Source organism: Euprymna scolopes, chromosome 15 (assembly GCF_053919585.1).
Source record: "Euprymna scolopes isolate OS-2025 chromosome 15, ASM5391958v1, whole genome shotgun sequence".
NCBI classification, from domain to species: domain Eukaryota; kingdom Metazoa; phylum Mollusca; class Cephalopoda; order Sepiida; family Sepiolidae; genus Euprymna; species Euprymna scolopes.
The window spans coordinates 115,559,507-115,584,506 of NC_136496.1; the positions used below are offsets into that span (position 1 = coordinate 115,559,507).

The 25,000-nt window shown below is 34.0% G+C and overlaps 1 protein-coding gene across 2 annotated transcripts in view; it reads right to left on the minus strand.

The window, feature by feature from the left end:
• LOC145294078 (adhesion G protein-coupled receptor L1-like) overlaps nucleotides 1-25,000 on the minus strand; it is a 1,162,895-nt gene that overhangs the window by 394,659 nt on the left and 743,236 nt on the right. For both annotated transcript variants that reach the window (XM_080141133.1, XM_080141131.1), the window contains exon 14: nucleotides 13,555-13,669. In XM_080141133.1, the coding sequence (XP_079997259.1) occupies nucleotides 13,555-13,669 (115 nt within the window). The remainder of the gene's footprint in view (nucleotides 1-13,554; nucleotides 13,670-25,000) is intronic.

Consider the following 25,000-nt stretch of genomic DNA (forward strand, 5'->3'; position numbering starts at 1 on the left):
AATATATGTATATATAATATATATAATGTATATAATATATATATATATATATATAATTACTATAATGTGTGCGTCTTTACGTCGATATGTCCACTATAAGGCAAAATATAAAAGACGAAGCTAAATAACTCCTAAGTTAAAAAGCGGTACCAGGAAGGAAATATGATGTGGGTGAATGTAAATATCACAAAAGTCTCAACATTTAAATTCCAGTAGTAAAAACCATGTGCAACTTGGTTTGGTTATTTTGTTTTACGGCATATCAACCCTTTTCGGATTTTTTTCATGCCGAATCCATACATTTTTGGTAGACGTTTTTATAATTCATGTTATTTATATTTTCAAATATTTATTTGTGGTATTTGGTTTGGTTGTTTTGTTTTACGGCATGGTGGATGCTCCGACAAACTACAAACCATTGTGCCCCTCGACGTAAAATACCCCTGACACACCCGACAAGCATCAAAGTACCACCCCTACACATTAGAGATCCCTAGATGTAAGAAAGCCTTATACTCTAATAGTTTATTCCCTTGGAATTTCCTTCTGGGTTCATGTTTTTCTAACTGTTTCGACATGCAGAAGTTCAAGTGTTATGTGAATAGACATCTTGCTGCTCAACTCCCTACATAGTATCCTTGCAACTTATGACCCTGATAGTAAGCCTCTACATCAAAGTGACACGGTGCGTTGTTTGGGGTGAAAATGTAATAAAGGAATATATATATATATAAAAACTTTTCAGATTTTTAATGCCAAATCAAGTAATTTTCGAATAAAAGTTTCTTCTTCCAGTTCTGTATACCTCAAAATATTTATCCATGGTGTTTTCTTTTGTTGCTGGTGTTGTTTTGCAGGGAGAATTTGTTTTTGTTTTTTTGTTGTTTTTTTTGCAGAACATGACTGAGTTTTGCAAAGAGAAAGGAAAACATCAATGTTTTGTGTATTTTAATTGTTGCCACTAGATTTAGTCATAAATGTATTTATTATGTTTGGGTAAGTTTTTTTTTATTCTTATACTGTGTTTATCAGTTGATACGATCACAATTAGAGATCTTACAGTGATATTGTGGAGTTTTCGCTGGACCTCAATATATACATATAATATGACGCTTTATTCATCATAGCTTAAAAATTACAGCAATTAAAACATAAAAAAATAGCAAAATCGCGTATTTACCGATCAAATCAAGCCCCTCGAAGTGAACAAAGAAGAGTCCTCGGAAGGGAGTTAATTCGAAACCCACGCCAAAAATATAGGCCAAAGCTTAATATTGGTAAACTGATTTTTACAAAAGTAATTAAAACTGAAAAATAACATTTGTTTTTGCAAAATATTAGGTTGATGCAAAAACAATATCGTTTTCTCACATATGTTACATTTATATATGATTTCTGAATTAATTCTGTGATATATATATATATATATATATATATAGCCATGTTATATATCATTTTGAAGCGCGATTTTCGCTTTATCGAATTGTTATTCGTTACCGTTCTCAATCCCTTCATTCATTTTTTGAAGGCCTTTCGACAGCATGGACAAAATTCAAATCCACGCGATTTTCTTGTTCCAGTTCAAACTAGGCCGAAAAGCTGCCGAGGCAGCTCGTGATATCAATGATGCGTTTGGCCCAGGAACCACTAACAAACGTGTGGCACAATGGTGGTTCAAGAAATTTCGCAATGGTGACGAAAAAGGCGGTCGCGGCCAACCAACTACGATTGAAAACGGACATTTGAAAGCCTTAATTAAAGCTGATCCTCGAAAAACCACACGAGAAGTTGCTGTTGAACTTTAGGTCGACCATTCAACAATCATTTGTCATTTAAAGCAAATAGTGAAGTCAAAAAAGTTGGATAAATGGGTTCTGCATGAATTGAACGATAAAAAAAATCGTCGTTTTGAGGTCTCTTCTACGCTTTTTCTGCGCAACAAAAACGACCCATTTCTCGAGCGGATTGTGGCGTGCGATGAGAAGTGGATCCTCTACGACAACCGACAACGTTCGGCACAGTGGTTAGATGCCGGAGAAGCTCCATAACACTTCCCGAAGCCGAAATTGCACCCCAAAAAGATTATGATGACTGTTTGGTGGTCTGCAGCCGGCCACATTCTCACAGCTTCTTGAATCTGGGCGAAACGATTACGGCGAAGAAGTACTGCCGACACACTGACGAAAGGCACCAGAAGCTCCAACGTATGTGCCCGAGATTAGTCAATATGAAGGGACAAATTTTCCTCCATGACAACGCTCGCCTGCATATTGCTCAAATGACCGTGCATGAGGCTGAACGAATTGAGCTATAAGACTGCCTCATCCGTCATATTCACCGGACCTCTTGTCAACCGATTCTTTTTCCACCATCTGGACAACTTCCTGCACAAAAATGCTTCAGAAGCCAAGATGATGCCGAATCGGCCTACAATTATTTCATCGCTTCCAGAACTCTGGATTTCTATGCTAATGGGATCAATACACTTTTTTCTCGTTGGCAAGACTGTGTCGATTCTAATGGTTCTTATTTCGATTAATAAAGTTTATTATGAAATGAGTTATGATATTTTGAAGTTGAACGTAAAAAAATCTTTGCACCAACCTAATATAATACATAAAAATATTTGTAAATGAATTAATAATTATAACCAAAAGTAAAATATTTAAAATAATGGATATGAAATCGAATGCATATTTAAATAGAAAAAAATGACTGAACGAATGCTTACATAGTTTTTTAAAAATATATGGATTTTTCATAGAAATTAAAAATAGACATAAAACTACATGAATACCTAAATAAATCAATCCAGTAAATAATATTGATGAGAAAGTATATTTAAATCGACGGTTAATCGAACATTCATTCATTTTCTTCTTTCATTTTAATAATTTAAATTAAAAATAATATTTTGCACGAAATATTTTCGTAAAAATGTTTTTCTAAACAAACATATTAAAAAAAAAGAAGTTTCCAAATATTTTACGTTCAGTATGAATTATTTCTGTAAAAATCCATTTACTCTTTTTAAATATTTTTGACCCCAAACAAAGTATGATGCTACTTGGAACTTCAGGGGCTACTAGTTGGGATCGTGTCTAACAGGGTCTGTGAAAAGCTAAGCAGCTAGATGTCTGTTCACATTACATTTAAACTTCTGCAGGTCATTACAGTCCGATAATACCTTTCTCTGCCTTTGTCTCATTTTATGCATGCCCTTATTGAAATAGAACCCCAATTTTTTTTTACACGATGGACACCACTTATCAAGGCCCGGAAGCCACTCAGGGATAAGGGTTATTGCAAGTACAGTACGTTAGTGTGGAGATTTGATGACGTGTTTACTTAAGGGGGCGGTTCATTAGGAATTTGTTAACGTTGGACTTGACCACATCCAATTTGTAGTCAGGTGGGAAGCAGGCAGACGGAACAGAGTTCCACAGGCGTGCAGTTCTAAGAAAGAAGCTTTGTTCATGGAATCCACGTTTTGATTTAGGCACAGATAAAGAGTGAGGGAAATTTTTCACAGTGGATTCATCTGGACGGGTGTTTTTCGTGAAAGATTGGCGAGGGGGACCAAAGATTGGAGTTCAGACGAGCACCTGCCATGGAAATAACGATAAAACAAGGATAGGCTCGCAACGTCTTTTCTGTGGGAGAGAGGTTGCAGGGTAGAGAAATTCATTAAATAAAGAATCACTTCTCATACAAAAGAGAATCGCTTTCCGAGACAATTTATTGCTGTAATTCATATTTACAGCCAAACTCTTTCGCCTGCTTCTAGTCTAATGCCTACCATTTCGAAAGACAAGATAATTCAATGCTGTCAGACTGTTCCTGGCAGTAGAGAGCAGAATATGAGATCGTCTATAAACGGACTATCAAGGGAAGAAATTGCATCGAAACTTTCTGGCGTGCGTGTCTGGCTGACACCATATTATTGAAGAGATCTACTTGGTTTTAGCTGAATGGACAGCATATACATTATATAACAGACATTTGTATTCGAATGTATGCATTACCAAACCCATTATATTTCCCATTTCCCGAACCTAGACATCATATAATTTCCACTCATAATAATCGAGGTGTACTAATATTCTCGCCGAAATTTCCTTGATTATCTATCTATCTATCTATATATATATATATATATATATATATATATATATATATATATATATATTAAATATAATTATCCACTGACACGTGTTTCGTCGTCTACGACTTATTAGAGTGGCTGAATGAAGCTGACTGGGGGTATCAAATTGGTTAAAGGAAAAAAAATTCCAAACTCGCATTTAGGTAAAAATGCACTTTCGTAAATAATTGAATTCATTCCAAATGTATCGCAAAAACAAAAACAAATAACATCACTATATATAAATTAACCTGTAAACCCTTTTTTTTAATAGATGGAATCACCCGATCGTAGAATGCAAAATTCAAGCAAGCAAGGTCGCCTGGACGGTCCACAAAGCTTTATAATTATTAAGATATACATAAGTAAATGCATACACACACGCACACACACATATATATATACATCCATATATATGCACATATATACGTACGTACATACATACACATACACACACGCATGTGAACTGCGTCTAGAGATTACATGCGAAAGAGTTATTGCCAAATATTTTATGTAAAATTCATAGATACGTGTTATCGAATGAAATTATATTATGTATAGCGAATAAGGATGAAAGCTAATTAAATATCAATTTTTAATTTCAAATTATTATTCAGTGTTTTTACAGTAATCATGGTAATTTGCTGTGTCAAGAGATTATTTGCAAGAATTAGAATTTTGTATTATGGCTTGCAAATAGAACTAACAGCGAATGAATTATCAAAGGAAAAATTTCTCTTCAAATTTCGAAATAATTTGAGGAAGAATCATAAAAAATTTCAGCAAATATTTTAAATGGGGAAAATGGCTGAATTCAGGAATTTTACCAAACGAGATATATCACATATTTAAAGAGAATTAATAAAAAAACAAAACAAAAAAAAAGCAAATGCTTCAAACGATTTCTTATTTTCAGGCAGCTGAAATTCTTATGTTATCAAGGTAAACAACGAGTAAAGCATTAAGGGAGTTTTGCTGATGTTAAAAAATAAAATAAATGAACCCATTTTCATGAAAAAAAAACAAGGAAATAAGATGGCAATGAACAACAATACATGAAAATTGATTTCAGTAACAAGGATATGAATCAAGGATATGAATCAAGGATAACACCTGATAAATCCGATGAATCGGCTCACAGAGGGTTTCAATCTACGTAACTGAAGACAATTTTTTAAACACCAAAAAATGAGCAGTGGCTTTCTGATAAGAGCTGGGATCATTAATAATGTGGCAGATAGGGTTACAATTAATTCCTAATGTTACTGTGATTTTCTAGAGCAAAATGTCTTTGAGTGGGTTGAGTCTTTACCTGATCTATGATTTTGAATGCAAGACAACGCACCACGTCATGCATCAAAGTCTACTCAATGCTGGTTGAAGGAAAAAAAGATTTGTTAAAAAATGCTATTATGACTTGAATCCCATTGAAAACGTGTGGAGCATCTTCATTGGAGATATTTATCTTTATGTGTGGCAATTTAGCGCTCTGTGCGACTTCTGGAAGTAAGTTAAAGTTAGTTTTATGGATGGCAATTTGACAGCATATGTGATATCTGGCAGTTAAAATAGTCTGTTTTGTTAACGTTGTAAATTTCTTCTAATAAAAAAACAATAGTTTTTCACTATTAAGTTAATAATACAGAGAAGAATCTAAACATCATAATAGGAATTTTAATATTAAAGACAACTCGCAGGGGGTTTTCAATCTACAAAACTCGAGATAAATTTTTAAACATCAAAAAGGAGCAGTGGCTTTCTGATAAGAGCTAGGATCATTAATAAGGAGTTCCAGTGTACATTTAAAGTGATAGATGGGGTTTACAAAGAATTCCAAATTTTTTCTGGAGCAAACTCTCTTTGAATGGCTTGATAAATAGTCTTTACCCGAGCGTTGATCTATGATCTTTAATGCATGACAACATACCAAGTCATGTATTTAACACTGTGTGACTTCTGGAAGTAAGTTAAAGTTATTTTCATGGATGGCAATTTGACAGCGCATGTGACATCTGACAGTTAAAATAGTAGCAAACAAATAAATAGCAACCGAATTTGCAGATGTTATGGTTGCTAAAAGTTATTGAAAAAAGAAATGTGAATTTATGCAATATTTTTTTTTTTAGATTCTTAATGTTTTTGTTAATATATCTTATTGTAAAAATAATTTTAAAAAAATGTTTTTCTTTTAAGAAAATGAATTTCTCTCATTTTTTTATATGTTTTTCTTTAATTTTACAAAATAAATTGTATCACAATTAATTATCACAATCAATTATCACAATTAATAGTTGCAAATAAACAGTCCAGTTAGTCTGTTTTATTAACGTTGTTATTTTTTTTCCAATAAAAAAACAATAGTTTTCGCAATTATTATATATCTAATTTAATAATATGGAGAGGAATTTAAACATCATAATAGAAATTTTATTATTAAAGACACAACTCTTTATACCTATTCATAACTTGCATATAATATTTAGACGGAGTCTCTCTCTCTCTCTCTCATATATATATATATATATATATATATATATATATATATATATATATATATGATGATTGCAACGTCTTGCCATTCCCTCAGACACTTAAAGTCCATGAGCCCAAAAATGACTTCCATCGCCACAGGACCATTTTAATAGACAAATGCCTGAGGGAGTATCTATACACAGATGATGTTACAGATTCTTAGCTTTGTACAACTGCTAAGTCTCTCTCTCGTTCAAAATGTTGAGATCCAGCAACAAGGAAGAGCAAGATAACCAGCAACCAGTTAAACTGCAGACCAGCTTAATGCGGATACTGGTCTCCCGCTTTACAGTTTTTTTTAAATCAGAGATTTGCTTCTCCTAGAAAGGTTGCTTTCACCACGGCTTACGGGAGCCCTCTCCACCCAACACACACATACATACACACAAAGACACACGGTGCTAGTTAGCCGTTGACCCCGAAAAAGGGTTCATTCGCCCTTTGGAAGGTCTTGTTTTTAATCCTTCAGGAAGACTAGCCACCCTCCTCACTAAACAAGTCTGGTGGAGGAACCAGTTTAGTCGCCGGTGACTTTACCATTAGCCAGATAGTACTGGGTTACATGGTACCAGTAGCATATGACATGACCTGACAATATATATATATATATATATATATATATATATATATATATACACATACACACACATACAATTGTAGACTTTTGAAAAGTCGGCTTATGCAAGTCATGTGTCTTTTTCTATTTAACAATTTTAGTTAAGGCTTTTTTTTTCATCCTTATATAGTTGAATTTTCTTTTTGTAATTATAAACTTTTTAGAAGTCGGATTATGTAGGTGCTAAGTCTGCGATAGGTTAAAGTTAATATATTTTTTTTCCTTCCGGGAATTTAAACTGCATTCTTTATTTTTATTTTTGTATTTTTTTTTTGTTTTACTCAAAGCTTCTTTAGACTAATATATATATATATATATATATATATATATATATATATATATAAGTAGTCGATAATTTTATAACTCGTCTAGCTACAATCACTATCAACAATTTCCCCCATTCTTTATCTGTGGCTTAATCTAGTCATAGATTCTATGAACAAAGTTTCTTTCTTAGAACTGGCCGCCTGTGAACTTTCTCCTGCTAACAAGCTTTCTAGTTGACTACAATGTGGTCGTCTTTAAGTCTAACGTAAACATGTTCTTGCTAAACCGTTTCCTTAAATAATAAATTATACACAATTCCCACTACCAAGAATTATTACATGGTTGTCCTCATGATTGTCGTACACCCATTAACACTTATCCTCGAGTGGCTCCCAGGTTTTGATAAATAGTGACTCCTTTGTAAAAAAAAGTAAATTCCGACCTCGTGTTTCAACAGAAACAGGGCGGCGCTGGTGTGTCAAGGTTAATCTCACACAAGTGAGTATAATAGCGATAAAACGAAATATCAAATATTCCAATTTTATACAAATACGCTTTTTTTTTTTCCTATTCTGTATTCGTCGACAGCGTAACTACGCTTCTATAATAACGCGCCATTTTACGTGTTTAATGAAGTGCTAATTTACGTGTTTAATGAGGCGTTGAGTTTCACTTGAGTAAGATTTATAATAGCTTCGAAATTGGCTTAACACGTTTTTCAATGTGATCGAAGAGAATGTCAATATTACTTCCGCTCACCGATTAGCCGATGAGTACGTTGATCTTATCGAATTAACCCATTCTCATCAGTCGAAATAGATTCGTATGATTCTTCTCGCCTTTTTCCTCGTTAACATATCAGTAGCTATATTTATAGCTTTTCTGTAATTATAAACATGATCATTTCATATGTGCTATGAAAAGCAGGTATTTTATTTACTTAATTTTATTTAGTTAATTTTATTTAGTTAATTTTATTACTCAATTTGCTTTTTCTAATAGATCTATTTAATTTATTACATAAATAAACGGAATAACATTAAAAAAAACTTTATTAAATTGAGTTTAATTTGATGTTTGCAAATAGAAGTAAAATGTTCTCATTTTCGATTACAAAAATCTGGAGAGACTTTGGACCAAATTAGGCAGAATGTGCTTGTAATCTTTTTAAATACGTTACACACAGCATTTCTGTATGTGTTAGAAAGACAGGGGACAGGAACACGTAACTTCAATAAAAAATATCTTCTATAATATAAAGCTGAATAGGTGTGTGTGTGGTCACAAATAGGCTCCTATATGGTTGACTATTTAAAAAAAACTGATCACATATAATGATATAAGATGTATCGCGACACAGGAATGGGTATATTTGATATGGCAGAACGATAGTTTATTAAAATTGTGGGGTCTGCGTTCGCGCCTGGTCCACAAAGTATGGAAATAAAAAAATTTAAAATTAAAAAAAAAACGTTTACAAGTGTTTTTGATATAGATGTACATAATAATACTTTGGCAAGTATGTTTTAATTTAAATAGGGATGGTATAATAAAATTGTGGTGTCTGCGTTTGCGCCTGGCCTCCATAGAATGGAAATAAGCATAAACTTTAATAAAGACTTTTCATATCTATCTGCGTAAGTACACTTTGATAATTATGTTTCAGTTTGAAGAAATATGGTATAACAAAATTCTGGGGTGTTCGTTCGCACCTGACCTCCATAGAATGGAAATATGTCACAAAGTTTAACAAGGTTTTTTAATATAGATCCACAGAATATTGTGATAAGTGTTTCAGTGTAAACAGGTATAGTATAATAAATTATGGGGTTTATCTATTTTATTTTTACTTTCATCATATTTTGCTTTGGTTTTGATACCCCCAAATTTACGCCCCTTTCTTTTCATAACCTATAATACTTTCATAAATCAGAGTCCATTTTCTGTAGGCTGTTTTTGAACCCAGTCAACGACGGGTAAATTTGCTAGTATATATATAATTTTTTAGGGAAGACAATGGAAGTTGTATTGAATCTGTGTTAACCATAATGTGCCGATTATCTACGTGCTCTATCTGTAAGTGCTCCATGGAGTCAGAAGCCATTTAAAAGTGCAAATATATATCTTCGTTTTAGTGAAAGTCAAACCATGTGCATAAGAGTTTTTAGGGGAGGCGACTAGAGTACCAGCGAAAGGTTTGTAAAAACAAAAAACGTATTATGGTCTCATGAGCATAGTGAAAAAATACATGATAGTAATCCACATTCAATACCAAGCAACATCGTGCCTTCCTGCAAGTATAATACACAATATAAATATTTTTAGCAACGCAGCAATTAAATTATTATTTGTTACTCTTTTTTGCCTCGAACAAATCACTATGCCATTTGGACGTAACAGGTATTTTCGATCATGTATAACAGAGATTGTGAGGAGTTGAGTACCAAGATGTCTTAACATTACATTTAAATTTCTGCATGTTAGTGCAGTCAGAGAAGCAGAAAACAGGAAGAGAATCCTAAACTCTACCAGTCCGACGAAAGAAACTAATAGAGTAGAAGGCTTTCCGTCATCTAGCAGCTTCGATAGTGGAGGAGTGAGATTTTTCTGCTTTTCGGGTGCATCGAGAGTAAATATTTCGAGGGAGCCCAACTGCAATGAGTTCTTCGGAGCACATTCCATTAACGTATTTGTAAAATAAGCACAGGGATACAACATTTCAGCGATGGGACAGAGATTATAGCTTGGCAAGTTACAACAGATGATGGATACAACAGTGGACTTTCTGCAGGTCCCGCTAGTAACTTTATCAATATAACAAGCTCCAGGTTTTGTCCGGTCGTACAATACGTTTTAGCATGGTATTTTAATGAATGCAGATTACGTATGTATTTATTATAGAATCAATCCTGTATTAAATATTATATATTACGAAATATATTTTTCCCGGTGGACTAATTCGAAAAATAAACAAATAAAATAATAATAATGATAATGCCGGTCATAAAATTCCGTCTGTGTTTGTTTACAATATCACATCAGCTGATATTTGGGCTCGAGAATCATAAAAATAGTCTTATAGATAAACAATAATTTTTACAATTAATATTTTACGTTACAGTGGCCAATGATATACCGGTGTAACGTAAAATATTCCCCTGTAAAATTCTCTTTTTTTATCTATTAGAGAAGAAATATCATTCGTAAGATTAGATTTTTTCGATTTTCGATACTTATCTGATGAATTTCTGTATAAAACAGATCTAAGATCACTGCGAGAAATATAAATTACCTTTGCGGTAAATTTGCAAAAATAAGCTCAACCGTTTCGGAATCAATGAAGAAGGAAAACTGTCACATACAAGTTGACTTTATATAATAATAGAGATAAAGATAGAAACATAGATCACCGAATCAAATTGATGTATCATTATTTATGAGTTAAAGGACGTCCACTCGCTTCTTTTTTTTTTTTTTTTTTTTTTTTGGAGAGTTTATTGTAAACACTTGTTAGTAAGATGTCCGAGACACTAATTCGTATTTCAAATGAGATTTTCTCCGGATCAAGAATAGAATAGGGGCACACATACAACCATATCTGAGAATAAAAGATATTTATGTATGCAATAAAATTGGGTATACTCTCACCTAATGGAATGATAAGGGGGGAAAAAGAATTTGTTGTTGTTGTTGTTTCTTTATTTTTTTTTGTCTGAGGTCAAAATATTGCATTCATTACATTCGTTATCTTTTGTTTGATTCTCTTGCGACCCAATTATACAAATCTCCCACTACTTTCAACCGAAATAAATGCACAAATCATTTACAGTTTTTCTCTTCTTTGAGTCGGTGTTATTTTCGTCTTTATCGGCCGGAAATACGTCATTTCCGGTATAATATGGTGTCGGCTAAAGACAAAAGATGAGAAGCTAACTAAAAACAATAATGTTTACGTTTATTACTCTTAATTAGACATACTGAGTAAATATATATATATATATATATATATATATATATATATTTCTGTAGAAATATATTTTCTTATATATCAATACTTATATAAGAAGCTCAATGTGATTACACAGCAATATATAGAATAAATGACAAAAATTTATATTCCGAAATTCATGATGAAGACAATCTTATAACTTATTCCTTTAAATCAGTTGAGTTATAAATTGTATAAATCAACTAAGTCAAAGGAATAAACTATAAGATTGTCACATCATGAATTTTGGAATATAAATTTGTGTCATTTATTATATATATATATATACACACAAAAATCAAGACAACTAAATATAAAATAACATCATGTGGTGTATTTCAATGTTTCGTAACCATTTGGACAAAATTAAACATCATGTAATTTAAAAATATTCCAAAAATACCTACTCCTCGGACACCAAAATATATTTGTCATATGTATGAACATATTCATAATCCCTATTTCAAGGGAACAAGAAGTTTAGACTCAACTCGTTCGTCTTCATTTTATTTTGTTGCTTTATCTATTTTTCGATTCCATTCGAATTGAACAATTATCCAACTTTCCTAGTTCTTATATTTAGATAACATCTCTACAATTTTCTATTTTCATATTCACTTAATATTTTCATTGTCTTTTTTTTTTTTTTACAATTATTTTTTTTTTCTGATTTATTTATCTATTGATTTACTCCCATCTCCTAAATTACAAATCTCAGATTTTAGTTGCTATTTATGTGTCCAACTATTCATTTCTGAATTTGCCTTTGTTTCGTATAAATTTGTATTTACATGTTATGATATCTTTGTTTTTCTTTTTCTAATTTACTTGCTATTTTTTAAGAAAAACTATGAACTAAAAGTTTTATTTAAATAATTTTAGTTAATAATTATCTTCACTTCATATTGATTATGTAATTAATTTAAATGTTAAATCTATCATTTTCAGCCTCATCTTAACATAAACATGACATCTTTGTTTTTTTAATTATTAATATTCCCGTATCATTCAGTACATCGAGACGTTGTAAGGGACATAACTCGATTTTACCCACATTTATCAATTCATAATTTTATCGAAACTCCTTTACATTTTTCATTCAGTATCTGGACTTTTGTCTATTCTTAGGTTTAAACTTGTGCTTATCACATCATTCTCTTTATAGAAATATAGGTTAAATTTCTCAGTTTATTACAAACTTACATTCTGATTTAGTCTATTTTAATCCATCATAATTTTTTCATCACAATATTTTGTAATTACATAATATTTAATTTCTTTTTGTCCCATTGAAATGTCTCAGGTGTAGTTTATTACCTATAACTTATTATATTTAAATGTAATTGTATTTCTCTTATTAAGTTATATTTAGTGAATTTTCTATATGTTAAGTGAACGACCTAGTACCTTATTTATCACACCATCCTAAATTCCTCGTATTAAATTAAAAATTCTCGTACGACACTTACATTTCACTCACAATATATTCTTTAATTATATTTTAGTAGCAGTGCAGCCCAGCATTGCGCGGGCCCTATATACTGTTCATAACTTTATGTGCATATATATATATATATATATATATATATATATATATATATATAAGTTTGACTCATGTCATGTAAACTTTCAGGTGTTTAGAACCAAAATTGACGGAGGAGTTTGGTAGATCTCGCCCCAAAAGCATTACACTACAGGAGTTAATCAGTGGTTCCATTGGGTGTCTTTTACTCTCTGCAGGGGGCGGAGGTAACTGGCATATTTTTGTGCTTTACTAAGTGGGTAAAAAATGGAAGTGGGAGAAAAAGAAATATAGAAGGAAGGGGAATTATTGTTCTGGTTTTGACTTTGCAGAACATGATTGAGTTTTGAAAAGGGAAGGATAAACAATACCATTTATATTCGGTTTATATTAGGTCAGAAAGCTAATATCTTCAGACAGTCTACTCTGGCAGTATCAGGAATCACACCAAAATACCAATAAGAAAGAACTTCTTTCATACTTACATCCAAATATGGTAGACTAATAACCACCGGGGCTGTGAGGTTGTGTGTTATCTTTTCCTTCTCAATATGCAGATAAAGTGCAACTACAGGGGTATTGACGTTGTTTTCTTTCGTTCTGAAAAGAGAAAGACAAAATATAGAATAAAAAGTTGAAACGGAGTCAAACTTAATTCTTCAGGGAACGGATCGAAAGTGATGTCTGTATTCACAGTTCGCCAAACAACTTATGAAATTATAACTCTTTGTTAAAATCTATTTTTAAACACGTTTGCAAGTTCAATACAAGAGAAGTAAATTTTGACTGGGAGAAACCTGTAGTATTTGCTCTAAAATAATACAGTATATTTTCTGCTCTCGGTCAATGAAGGAAACATTTTACTAGACTGAAGCAATATTTATTTTTGTCCCAATTCAGGGTACCCATTTGAGGAGGGGGTGCTGGGGTTTCTACACAGTAAAAACAAAGCTTGCGTCTAACTCGGCATTTGATGGGAGGTAAATAGAGACTTAAGAGATGCGTTCAATAAGTTCCAGACCTTTTTTGTACAAGCATTTAAAATTGCCATAGACTCTTGAAAATTCAGTATGTTATTGCTACGCATCATATGAGATGACTGACCAATTTTTATGATTTAGTGTTCAAATGAACAGCTACGAGGGGATTGGAATGCACCCTCGTAAAGCCTGATTGTCACAACTGGTAAATTTCAAAAATGCAATATGGACATGAGGACAGTTTAGAAGAACGATATAAATAAAATTCTGTTTAAACTTAGAAAAAAATTCCATTGAAAGGCAGGAAATGTTTGCTTTTGGCCCATTTTGCATAAAGCAAAATTTTTGAGTTTTGAGTAGCATAAGAGATTCAGGAAAGGCAGAAAGTCTGTGGTTTAATATTTATGAAGAAATTCTGGTTTCTGATTGGTTGATAGCAGAAAATGAATTAATTTGATTCGTCAGTTTCTATCACCAACGTTTATAAATAGAATCTCCCAACACTGAGGGACCATACCCCATTATGCGTAAAAAAATATTGCAACAAATATACCCAGCCGTTTCGGAATCCACAGGGAATTCTCTATCTCTCCCTCACACACACACATGTGCAGTGTCTTTTATATACGAGGAGATTTTTGAATATGAAACAAAACCTATTCGAACCAGCTTCATCCAATGATTGTGAAAGGAGGGAAGCGTTCATACATGGTACGGGTGAGTGGCGTAACCTGTCAACATCTCCCCCACCTCATGGAGTTTTTTTTTTTTTTACACAGGCATATTATCAAGGCCAAGAGGTCACTCAAGGATAAGGGTTAAAGAGTGTACAGTAGAAATTGGACAATATAGTAATCATTAGTAATGGAAATTCGGTAAATTTTTAAACTTATATGGAACGGCTCATCAAAAACTTATTTGCATTAAACTTGAAGACAACCATATTGTAGTCAGTCGGAAAGCAGGAAAACGGAACACAATTCCACAGGCGTGCAGTTCTAAGAAAGAAGCTTTGTTCATGGAATCTACGTTTAGGTTTAGGCACAGATAAAGAGTAGGAGGAATTATTGATAGTGTTTTCAGCTAGACTAGTGTTTCTCATGAAAGTTTGACGAGGGGGGACCATAGATTGAAGCTCAGTCGAACACCTTCCATGAAAATAACGATACATCAGAGACAAACTCGCAACATCTCTTCTGTGAGATAGAGGTTGCAGGGAAGAGAAAATGACATCTCCTACGAGGCTACGAAGTCTATTTTGAACTCTATCAAGGCAGGACAAGTCCTTTCTAGCAGTCCTGCCCCGATGTGACAACAGTATTCCATCCTTGGAGGTACCTGGCTCTTATATAGATAGAGAATTGCATCAGCAGTGAGATATCTACCGGATCGATAGAAAGATCCGACCATTTTTCCAGCGACCTTGACAACAGATTTGATGTACGTGTTCCATTTAAGATCAGGAGTAACTGTCAAGCCCATAAGCTTGTCAAAACTTGAGGCCTCCTAAAGACGAGAGCCATTCATTTCAATTGATGCCAGATGTGGATCAGAATGTCGATGATGTAAAGAGAGAAGCTTGGTTTTAGATGCATTAAAAGTAACCAGACACTCCTTTTCCCATTGTACCATGTGCTCAAGATCAGAGGAGAGAAAATCGGAGAGAACTTGGTCGTTTACTGTCTTAGATGTGCTACCATAGATGGTAGTGTCATCAGCATAAATGTCTACAAATGATGTAAGGATGTGATCTGGAAGATCATTAATGTAGATCAGGAAAAGAGTTGGGCCCAGGATGGACCCCTGAGAGATTCCAGCATTTATACTGTGAGCTTCTGATTTTTGCCCCTCAACTACTACTCTTATGAACCTATCAGAGAGAAATGATTTAATAATTGAGAAGACATGTCCAGCTATACCATAGCTAAAGATCTTGTGAAGTAAACCTTTATTCCATACCCTATCAAAGGCCTTAGATATGTCAGGAGCAATTGCCCTAGAAAGGTGGCCTCCGTCAAGAGATTTGCTAATCCTATGAGATATAACTGTAAGCACATCTGCTGTAGATCTAGCAGAACGGAAACCATATTGAGTGTCACTAAGAAGGTTATTCTGTTATATTTAGTAACTCTACGAGTGTAAATTAAACGATGTGAGCGTACACAGGGTTTCCAGTTATAAGTAACCACCTCCCTGGGGGCCACCCTCGTTGATGGGGGTGATCAGTGTAACCCGTCAAAACCTTCCCCTCCCCATGTTGCGTCATACTACCAAATTTGTTAGCTCTACCTTAAATGGTGTCAGCGTGCATAAAGTCTACATTGGTGAGTAGGTGACTTTATCATATCCATTTTTGCTCCAGTATACATCTTCTACCAGTGTATGCGTTCTGCTTTGTATAATAGTAAACTATATAGAAGCCTATTAGTGTACAGACACACACACACACACACACACAAACGTTGAGCTTTATAATGTAGATATTTAAGACCGAGATTAACAATATCACAACTACGTGAGAGAGAGAGAGAGAGAGAGAGAAAGTTGGGGAGAAAAATATATTGGGGGTAACATAATTACAGATACACGCAAAAATTATCAATTTTTTTTTACATGGAGGTCACCACTTATCAAAGCCTGAAGGCCACTCAGGGATAAGGGTTATTGCGTGTACAGTAATCAATGAGATAGTATTGTAGTAATCATTAGTATTGGGGGTTTTGATAGAGTGTCTTACTTAAGGGGCGGTTTGTTAGGAGTTTGTTTATGTTGGACTTGAAGACGTCCAAGTTGTAGTCAGGTGGGAAACAGGCAAGCGGCAGAGAGTTCCACTGGCGTGCAGTTCTAAGAAAGAAGCTTTGCTCATGGAATCTACGTTTGGATTTAGGCACAGATAAAGAGTGGGGAAAATTATTGACAGTAGTTTCAGCCAGACGGGTGTTTCGTGTGAAAGATTGGCGAGGAGGGGGGCGAGGATTGGAGTTCAGACGTGCACCTGTCATGGAAATAGCAATAAAACAAAGACAGGCTCGCAACGTCTCTTCTGTGGGAGAGAGGTTGCAGGGAAGAGAAAAGGGCATCCCCCACTAAACCACGAAGTCTATTTTGTACTCTGTCAGGGCAGGATAGGCTGTTTTTAGCAGCTCCTGGCCAGATGTGGCAGCAGGACTCCATCCTTGAACGTACTTGGCTTTTATACAGATAGAGAATTGCATTAGTAGTGAGATATCTTCAGGAGCGGTAGAAGGATCCCACCATTTTCCCAGCGTCCCTGACAACAGATTTGATGTACGTGTTCCATTTAAGATCAGGAGTAAAGGTTAAACCCAGAAGCTTGTCAAAACATGGAGCCTCCCCAAGACGAGAGCCTTCCATTTCAATTGATGTCAGATGGGGATCAGAGCGTTGATGATATAAAGATAGAAGGTTGGGTTTGGATGCATTAAAAGTGACCAGCCATCTAGTACCATGCGCTCAAGATCAGAGGAAATAGAATTAGAGAGAACTTTGTCATTTACGGCCTTTGATGTGTTGCCATAGATGGTCGTGTCATTAGCATAGAGGTCAACGAATGATTTAATTTTTTAAACGAAACAGATTATTAGTATGACTTATACACCGGACCGTGTTTTCGTTTACATATCACGCAGCTTATTTGTGAGGCATAGCCATAAGCTTTTTGCAATTTCATTGGCTTAGCCTTATGTGAGTTTATTTTATGAGGTGATCTCTCTCCTCCTTAGCTAGCTTCCGGCTCTTATATATTTCAACTGTCTGTTTATACGTAGGATGTATATTAAGATAGACACAGAAGAACATGAGCCAAAATGTTCCTTTCACGTTTATGGAACAAAATATATGAACATAGATTTTCATGGAGTAATAATTTAAAGAAAGCCTCGCAAATAATGACCGATAATATCTTCGTGAATCATGGCATGGATCGCCATTCAGCCTGAGAGTGGAATTTGCAGGTGTGTATTAATTTTCTTTATGGCGGTTTCGTAATCTCTTTTGGTTTTCATGAAGATTTGATACATCGTATAATCTGCGGCTGATGGATTGTGGGATTTGTTTAAGTAAATGTGTGTGTGTGTGTGTGTGTGTGTGTGTGTGTGTGTGTGTGTGTGTGTGTGTGCGGTTAAGTATAATGTGTGTGCGTTTGTGTGGTTTGCGAATGTGTATGTACCTCCTGTTTGCTAAATGGTTTGAACAATACATTTTATGGTTTTGCTATTTTATTTTACGGCCTATCAAGCCTTTTCAGGTTATTTATGGCCTAATCCAGTAATTGTGAGAAAAGGTTTTATGTATCAAATTCTTTATATTTTCAAATATTCATTCATGGTGTTTGGTAGAGGAAAATTGTTGATTGGCTTGAAGAGAAATGAATAAAACAATAACATCAATGTTTGGTGCATTTTAGGCCAAAAGTCAGTATCTTTAGACAGCCTGATCTGCTATCACCAAATGTTTGTGGTTGGAATATTACGCCTAATAAAGATACGAAGTTTTTTTTTTTTTAATCTTGTATCGAATTTTCTTATTAATTTTCAGTTTTATACGCTGTGTTTAACCGATAGTAAACTGAAGATATTTGCTTTTCAGATAAGAAAAGTTTTATGAGTCGACCAAACTTTTAATTTTATTATTTCGCGATAGCGTCTTTTTTTTTTTAACACAAAATACGTTCTATCTAACTGCAAGAGAATCGAGAAATAGGCAAGTTACTTATTTGTAAACTAGCAAGGATCCCTGATGTTGTCCGAGATTAAATGAGCATCATCGAATGTTTCAGATTTTTCATACTTTTTTTTTTGTCATCGAAATCGATGAAACCACCCATTTTTCAATCAAATCGATTTTCTGTTCTAGTCGAGGACCCGCCGCAATGCACTGGAATGAAGCTCCACATACCTCCCCGCAATGACTTAGTCCACAATATATTCTAGTCTACATTGCACTGTAGAGAACCGACTGTTGATTTTATAAAATTATTTTCATATAATGGCTTGAATTAAAGTTTAAAACGCAAAAGTCAAGTATATTATAGTTTAACTTTGCTCTAAACAAAAACATTCATTTCGAACGCGCTTCTGTCTTATCAAAGAACCTACTGTTGATTTTATACGCCGAATCCTTTTGCTTGTGCAGAGGTAAAACATCTCAAATGCAATTGTGATGTTCCGCTGTATAAGGGTGTTAACTTTGGTCAAAATCGAACTGTTTATTCTTTAATGGGATTTTATGATTATCGATCTTCGATACTTATCGGAGGCATTCCGATACAAAACCCATCTAAGAATAATTTTAGACACAAAGTAAATCTGTGTCAAATATTTAAACATCGACTTAGCCGTTTCGAATCCGTAGGGAACTCATTCTCTCTCTCTCACACACACACAAAGTGCGCTTTACATATAAATAGGGATATGTATAATTTACGCACAAAGTGCCTATAGATGACAACCTGGTATAATTTTCTTGTGTAAACGTTATATCTTTCTCATTGCACGAACAATGTCATACGAATCGCAAAGTTGTAGAATTTTCACAATTGGATTTAGAAACACATTAACAAAAAAGATAAGCGTCTTTTTTATTTTTTGTTTCTCTTAGATTTTTTCTCTTTTCGTACAAATGCAGTAAGATTTAGCGACAAGAATAATCAGATAGAAACGTAATTAGGCTGACCTTTCGTGAAATATCAAAGGTCAGACCATTTACAAGATATGAATTAAGCATGTCTAATAGTTGTAGGGATATATCAGGATGAACGAACAAAAGAATGAGAGGAAGGGATGATAGAAGAAAGAGAATAAGGATTCTAGGAATAAAAGAAAGAAAAACAAACGAAGAACGAATGTAGGAATATCAGATTAAAAGAATTGAAATAAAAGAATCACTTGTTATTGGATGGCAATATTAAAACAATCACAAAGTCTATCCATCCATAAATATATCAAGTTTCCGACTTGTTAGAATCTCCAGAAGCAAAGTTTTTTATTTTACTTGGGGGGGGTCACCACTTGTCAAGGTCTCAAGCCATTCGAGGATAAGTGTTAATGAATGTAATGTGGTATTGTAGTAACCGTTAATGGTGTAACTTGGGTAGAATTTGATTATTTATGGGAACGGCTTAACAAGAACTTGTTTACATTGGATTTGAAGGCTACTATGTTGTATTCAACCGGGAGTAGGCCAGGGGAATGGCGTCCCACAGGCGGGCAGTCCTGGGAAACAAAAGCTTTGTTCATTGAATCTGGGTTTAGATTTAGCCACATATAGAAAGTGAGGGAAATCGTATATAGTGGTTGTAGGTAGTCGAGTGTTTTTGTGAAAGTTTAGCAAAAGGAGGCCATATATTGCAGTTCAGTCGATCACTTAAGAGTTCACAGTTTCTAGATAAAGGAAAGTGCTGTTTTCTCTATATGTGCTTGAACTTGTCGGGCAGTAATTTCGTCAAGCTATATAAACTGTCGCTATATTTAACAATCAATTACTGTGGCGTATACCGTCGGTCGAGACGCGTATGGCCTAGCAATCAAACCTAGATTTAGTTTGCTTGCTAGGTGTCTGTGTAGTAGTGACAGACAAGAGTTCGTGTGGCAGATTGAGTTTAACTGCTGTTTGTGCTTGAGTTTTCGCTTATGTAGCCAATCATATTGTGAAATAAACACGTAATACAAGTTAAAAGTGTCTATGAACATTCTGGATTTAAAAAAAGATCGTTTTGTCTGTAAGACTGTTTCAGCCAATTGTTTGATGTGTGGTATTTGCGTGTGATAATGCATGTGTTCAGTAGACAATGAAGCGTTTAGAGTATACGTGTTTGTTTTATACTTACTCTGTATGTATGTGGAATCATGTGTAAGCTAAGGTATTTCTCCAGAGTCGTCTGCTAAAATAACCGAAGCCTAACAACGGAAACTAGATTTGTGTTAGCCAGGCAAGAGTTTCGTAGAAATGAATAACATCGTGATTTGACTAATAAATGCACCAAATTGACTTTTCATACAGCCTTGCTAATATAGACAACACCTTATTTTGTTCTTTTTGTTTTATTCTATGAGCGATAAGAAAGGGCAGAGACAAATGTTGATTTGGTTGTCTTTTTTACGGCATATCAACTTTTTCACGTTATTTAATGCATAATCTAGTAATTTCTGAAATAATTAAGACTTCAAGTTCGTTATGTAGTATTATATTAGCATGCTGCGACAACACCGGGTAACCTAGTCGATTATTATTATTACTTTTACAAAAATAAAGTAATTAGATTTCAAAAACTGTGCTTTTACAGTTTGGAATGTTTAGTCAGAATTTTAACTCAGAAATAAAATAAAGTCCATTTAGGACTGGAATTTGGTTAGTTAAATAAACAATGTTTTTGCTTACATGAACAACGCATGATTTGATCTGATTTGCTGCCGTAATAGCTAGCAGAGATCAAATTAAAGAGTTGTAGAAAAACCCGGCAGAGAACAGACGTGTGGACGACCCTGTTGAAAGCAGAGGGACCGAATGAAAATGTAGAAAGAGACTCAGTGTGCCAAAATCCGACTAGGGAATCCATAAGACGAATAAACCCCGTGTAAAATATAACTCGTTGCTATGGCGTTCTCTTAGACTTTGAACAATAAAAAGGTATGTGATTCTTTTGGTCTGAGACAAGTAGACATTTTTATCGATTGATTGTAAAAAGCTGTGTATGAAAGTTTGTGTGTCAATTTTGTTAACTACGTGGATTTAAGAAGCGCCGCACACACAATGACCATTTTACATACATCAATAGAATATTTTAACCTATAATAATAAAAATGAGAAAAAATGCTCAGAAGATCGAGAGGACGAACAAAAAAAAATTAAAGAAGAAAGAAAACTGTAGTATTTAATATACTGTGTATATCACAACGTTAAAGATAGATCTGTTAAATAAACACTGTTTATATACACTCACCCTGCACATAATATAATATCTACAAATATTTATTCATTGTGTTTAGTTATATTGTTTTGATTTACAGCATATCAACCCCTTCCGGTTTATGTAACACTGAATACAGTGATTTTGTAAAAAGGGTGGTGCGCTTCAAGTTTGTTTGTTTTTTATCTTCGAATATTTATTCATGGTGTTTGACTTATTTGTTTTCTAGTGGGAAATTGTTTTTGTTTTATTTGTTTTGACTTTGCAGAACATGCTTTAGTTTTGCAAAGTAAAAGAGAAAGAATAACACAAATGTTTAGTGCATTTAAGGTTAGGAAGCCAATATCTTCAGAAAGCCTGCTCTGTTGGCACTATAAGAAAAAACATGGAATAACGAAACGGATGACATAGGGAACGACAAAATAAACTGAAGGATGGAAAAACAGAACAAAAAGAGATAATGATTGATATCTCTACTATTATATAAAAGTCATTCCATGCGTGTGTGTACGTTTTGTTCCTTATAGATTCGTAAACGGCTGAGCCTATCGTTAGCAAATTTGACACAAACTTAATTTACATGCCTTGTAGTATTCTTAGATAAGTTTTATACAGAAATTTATCCGTTGTTTAAAATATCTTTGCTGTCTTATAGATAAAAAAAGAATTTTTACACGGAATATTTTACGTTAAACCGGCCAAGGTAGATAATAAAATTTCAGCAAACAATTTTCTCGTAAAAATAAACAGATTTACTATAGTTTTGAGATGTAGCTCTGTGGTAGAGCATTGGAGTCCAGATCGAATGATCTGCTGTTCAAGCCTGAGTATACATCACCACCTTATTTTACTTTTTTTCTTATTAATGAGTTTAATTTACCATAAAAAGAAAAAGTGCCATTTAAAATCACCGCAAGTTATTTCTTCGTTTGCATATTTTAAAACTAAACATTAATCAGAAGTAAGTTTCCCAAGCAGTCAACGTCAAGCCCAAATATCAGCTGACGTGGTATTATAAACAAACACAAACGGAATTTGATGAACGACATTATCATTATTATATATATATATATATATATATATATATATTATATTTTTGCGAAATAATTCACCATGCAAATTATTCATCTTAATCTATAATAATCAATAAAGGATTGATTCTATAGTAATACATACACAATCTGCATAAATTAAAACATCACGGTTAAGCATATTGTGTGACTGGGCAACGTCGGGCTACCAGCTATTACTAAACAGAATTGAAAAGAATTAACGGTGAACGAAATCAGGAAAGCATTACAAATCAAATTTATAAAAAAACACAACTGAATAAAGACCACGGAAGATACAAAGAGTATTTCGTTCTATAATATTTTTCGTGTCATTTTCTTCCTCTTGAAGTCAACGAGTTTTGTATTAGTATGAAAACGAAGATTAGATAGACATTTCTGATGTTAGATATTGTGACTTGCATTTCCTACTAGATGCATAGCCAAGTGGATATAAGCCTTTGTTGTCTAGAGGGAATTCCATTTTGTGGCTGAGAGTTCGATCCCAACTGAAGTGCTTAAGGCAACATTACCTTTTACTAGATAGCTAAAAAGGAAGAACACTTGAATTAGGACAAGGCATACACCGACAGATTAAACAACAACAACAAAAAACAACTACTGGAATATATGAGTAACCAACGTAAAGAAAAAAGTAAAAAAATATACGCGTAAATATATATAAAGAATAGGTTTCTGATTTTGTTTAGATGAGAACTGATTATTCGTATTATTTTGATCCTTCGGACTATTGCTTTCATCTTGAGTGATATTTTCACAACGTTTCGGTCGATGTAATATTCGATTTTCTTCAAGTGTATCTTGTCGAAAACTTCAGTTCTCACCAGTAATCGCCGAAAGAAACAATGGATAACCTCTGAAAAGGGACCCGTGCGGGTAGGTCATAGTGAACAAACTGCCGATCTATCCATTTCATTTCTCTTTATCCTCGATAGTTTTTTGGTCTTGATAACTATGGAACCATTAATATAAAACCTATGTTCAAAGAGGAAATCTTCCCAGGCATTATTTCCTATTTTTGAGATGGTGTTTATGATTGATCTCCTGAGATGTCCTCACCTGATTGTAATGGCATGTCCGATCTAGGCTATAAAAAATAACGGTACTTATCCAACGTCCCCCCTATATTAAAACAAAAACAAAAGAAAAAGTTATAGGATGTACGTACCCATGACGACACGGAAATATAATATTCCAGAAATCACATAAATTGATCTAGCAGTTATATTTTAAAATAAGAACATCAAATTTTATGCATAACCGTCTTTTCCGCCATTTTAAAAACAATCTCAAGAAACAATCAAAAGAAAGATATTAGGAGGTGATGAGACCTCTTTCCAGCATCAAGAAAATGGATAACTTTCGGAAAGATACCTGTGCGGGTAGAAGGTAGAGTTACATAATATGCAAGCCTACCTCTCCTAAACCGGATTCGAGTCAAATTACAAAGAAAGGCTAACAAGAAATAAATAAAAATTTCGCGATAGGCAGAGAAAACTGGTGTTATTTCAGTTTCCTCCGAAATGAGTTGCACAAACAAGGCTTGAGAGTCCAGTCTAACCTATCCAATCCAGTGTTTCTCAACCGGGGTTTACATGGACCCCTAGAGTCCATGTAATATTTCTGGGGTTCACAGGCAAAAAATGTTCTTATGTCCAATAGCCATGAAACTAAGAAAAAAAAGGGAAAAGGGGTTCATGGGCACAAAAAGGTTGAGAATCACTGATCTAATCCATAGATGAAAGGGGATTCGTAGACTTTCTCAAGATTATTAATAAAGTTATGCTCTTGCCCTGACATAACTTGAACCCTTCACACAGACTCCACAGGCCTCAACAGTAGCCATTAAATTAGACAACTTCCATTAGCTTAATGGCGTATGAGTACATTAATATACTCCGACTATAATAACATTCTTTGTTTATAGATTCCTGCTCTCCCAAAAGGGGGACTT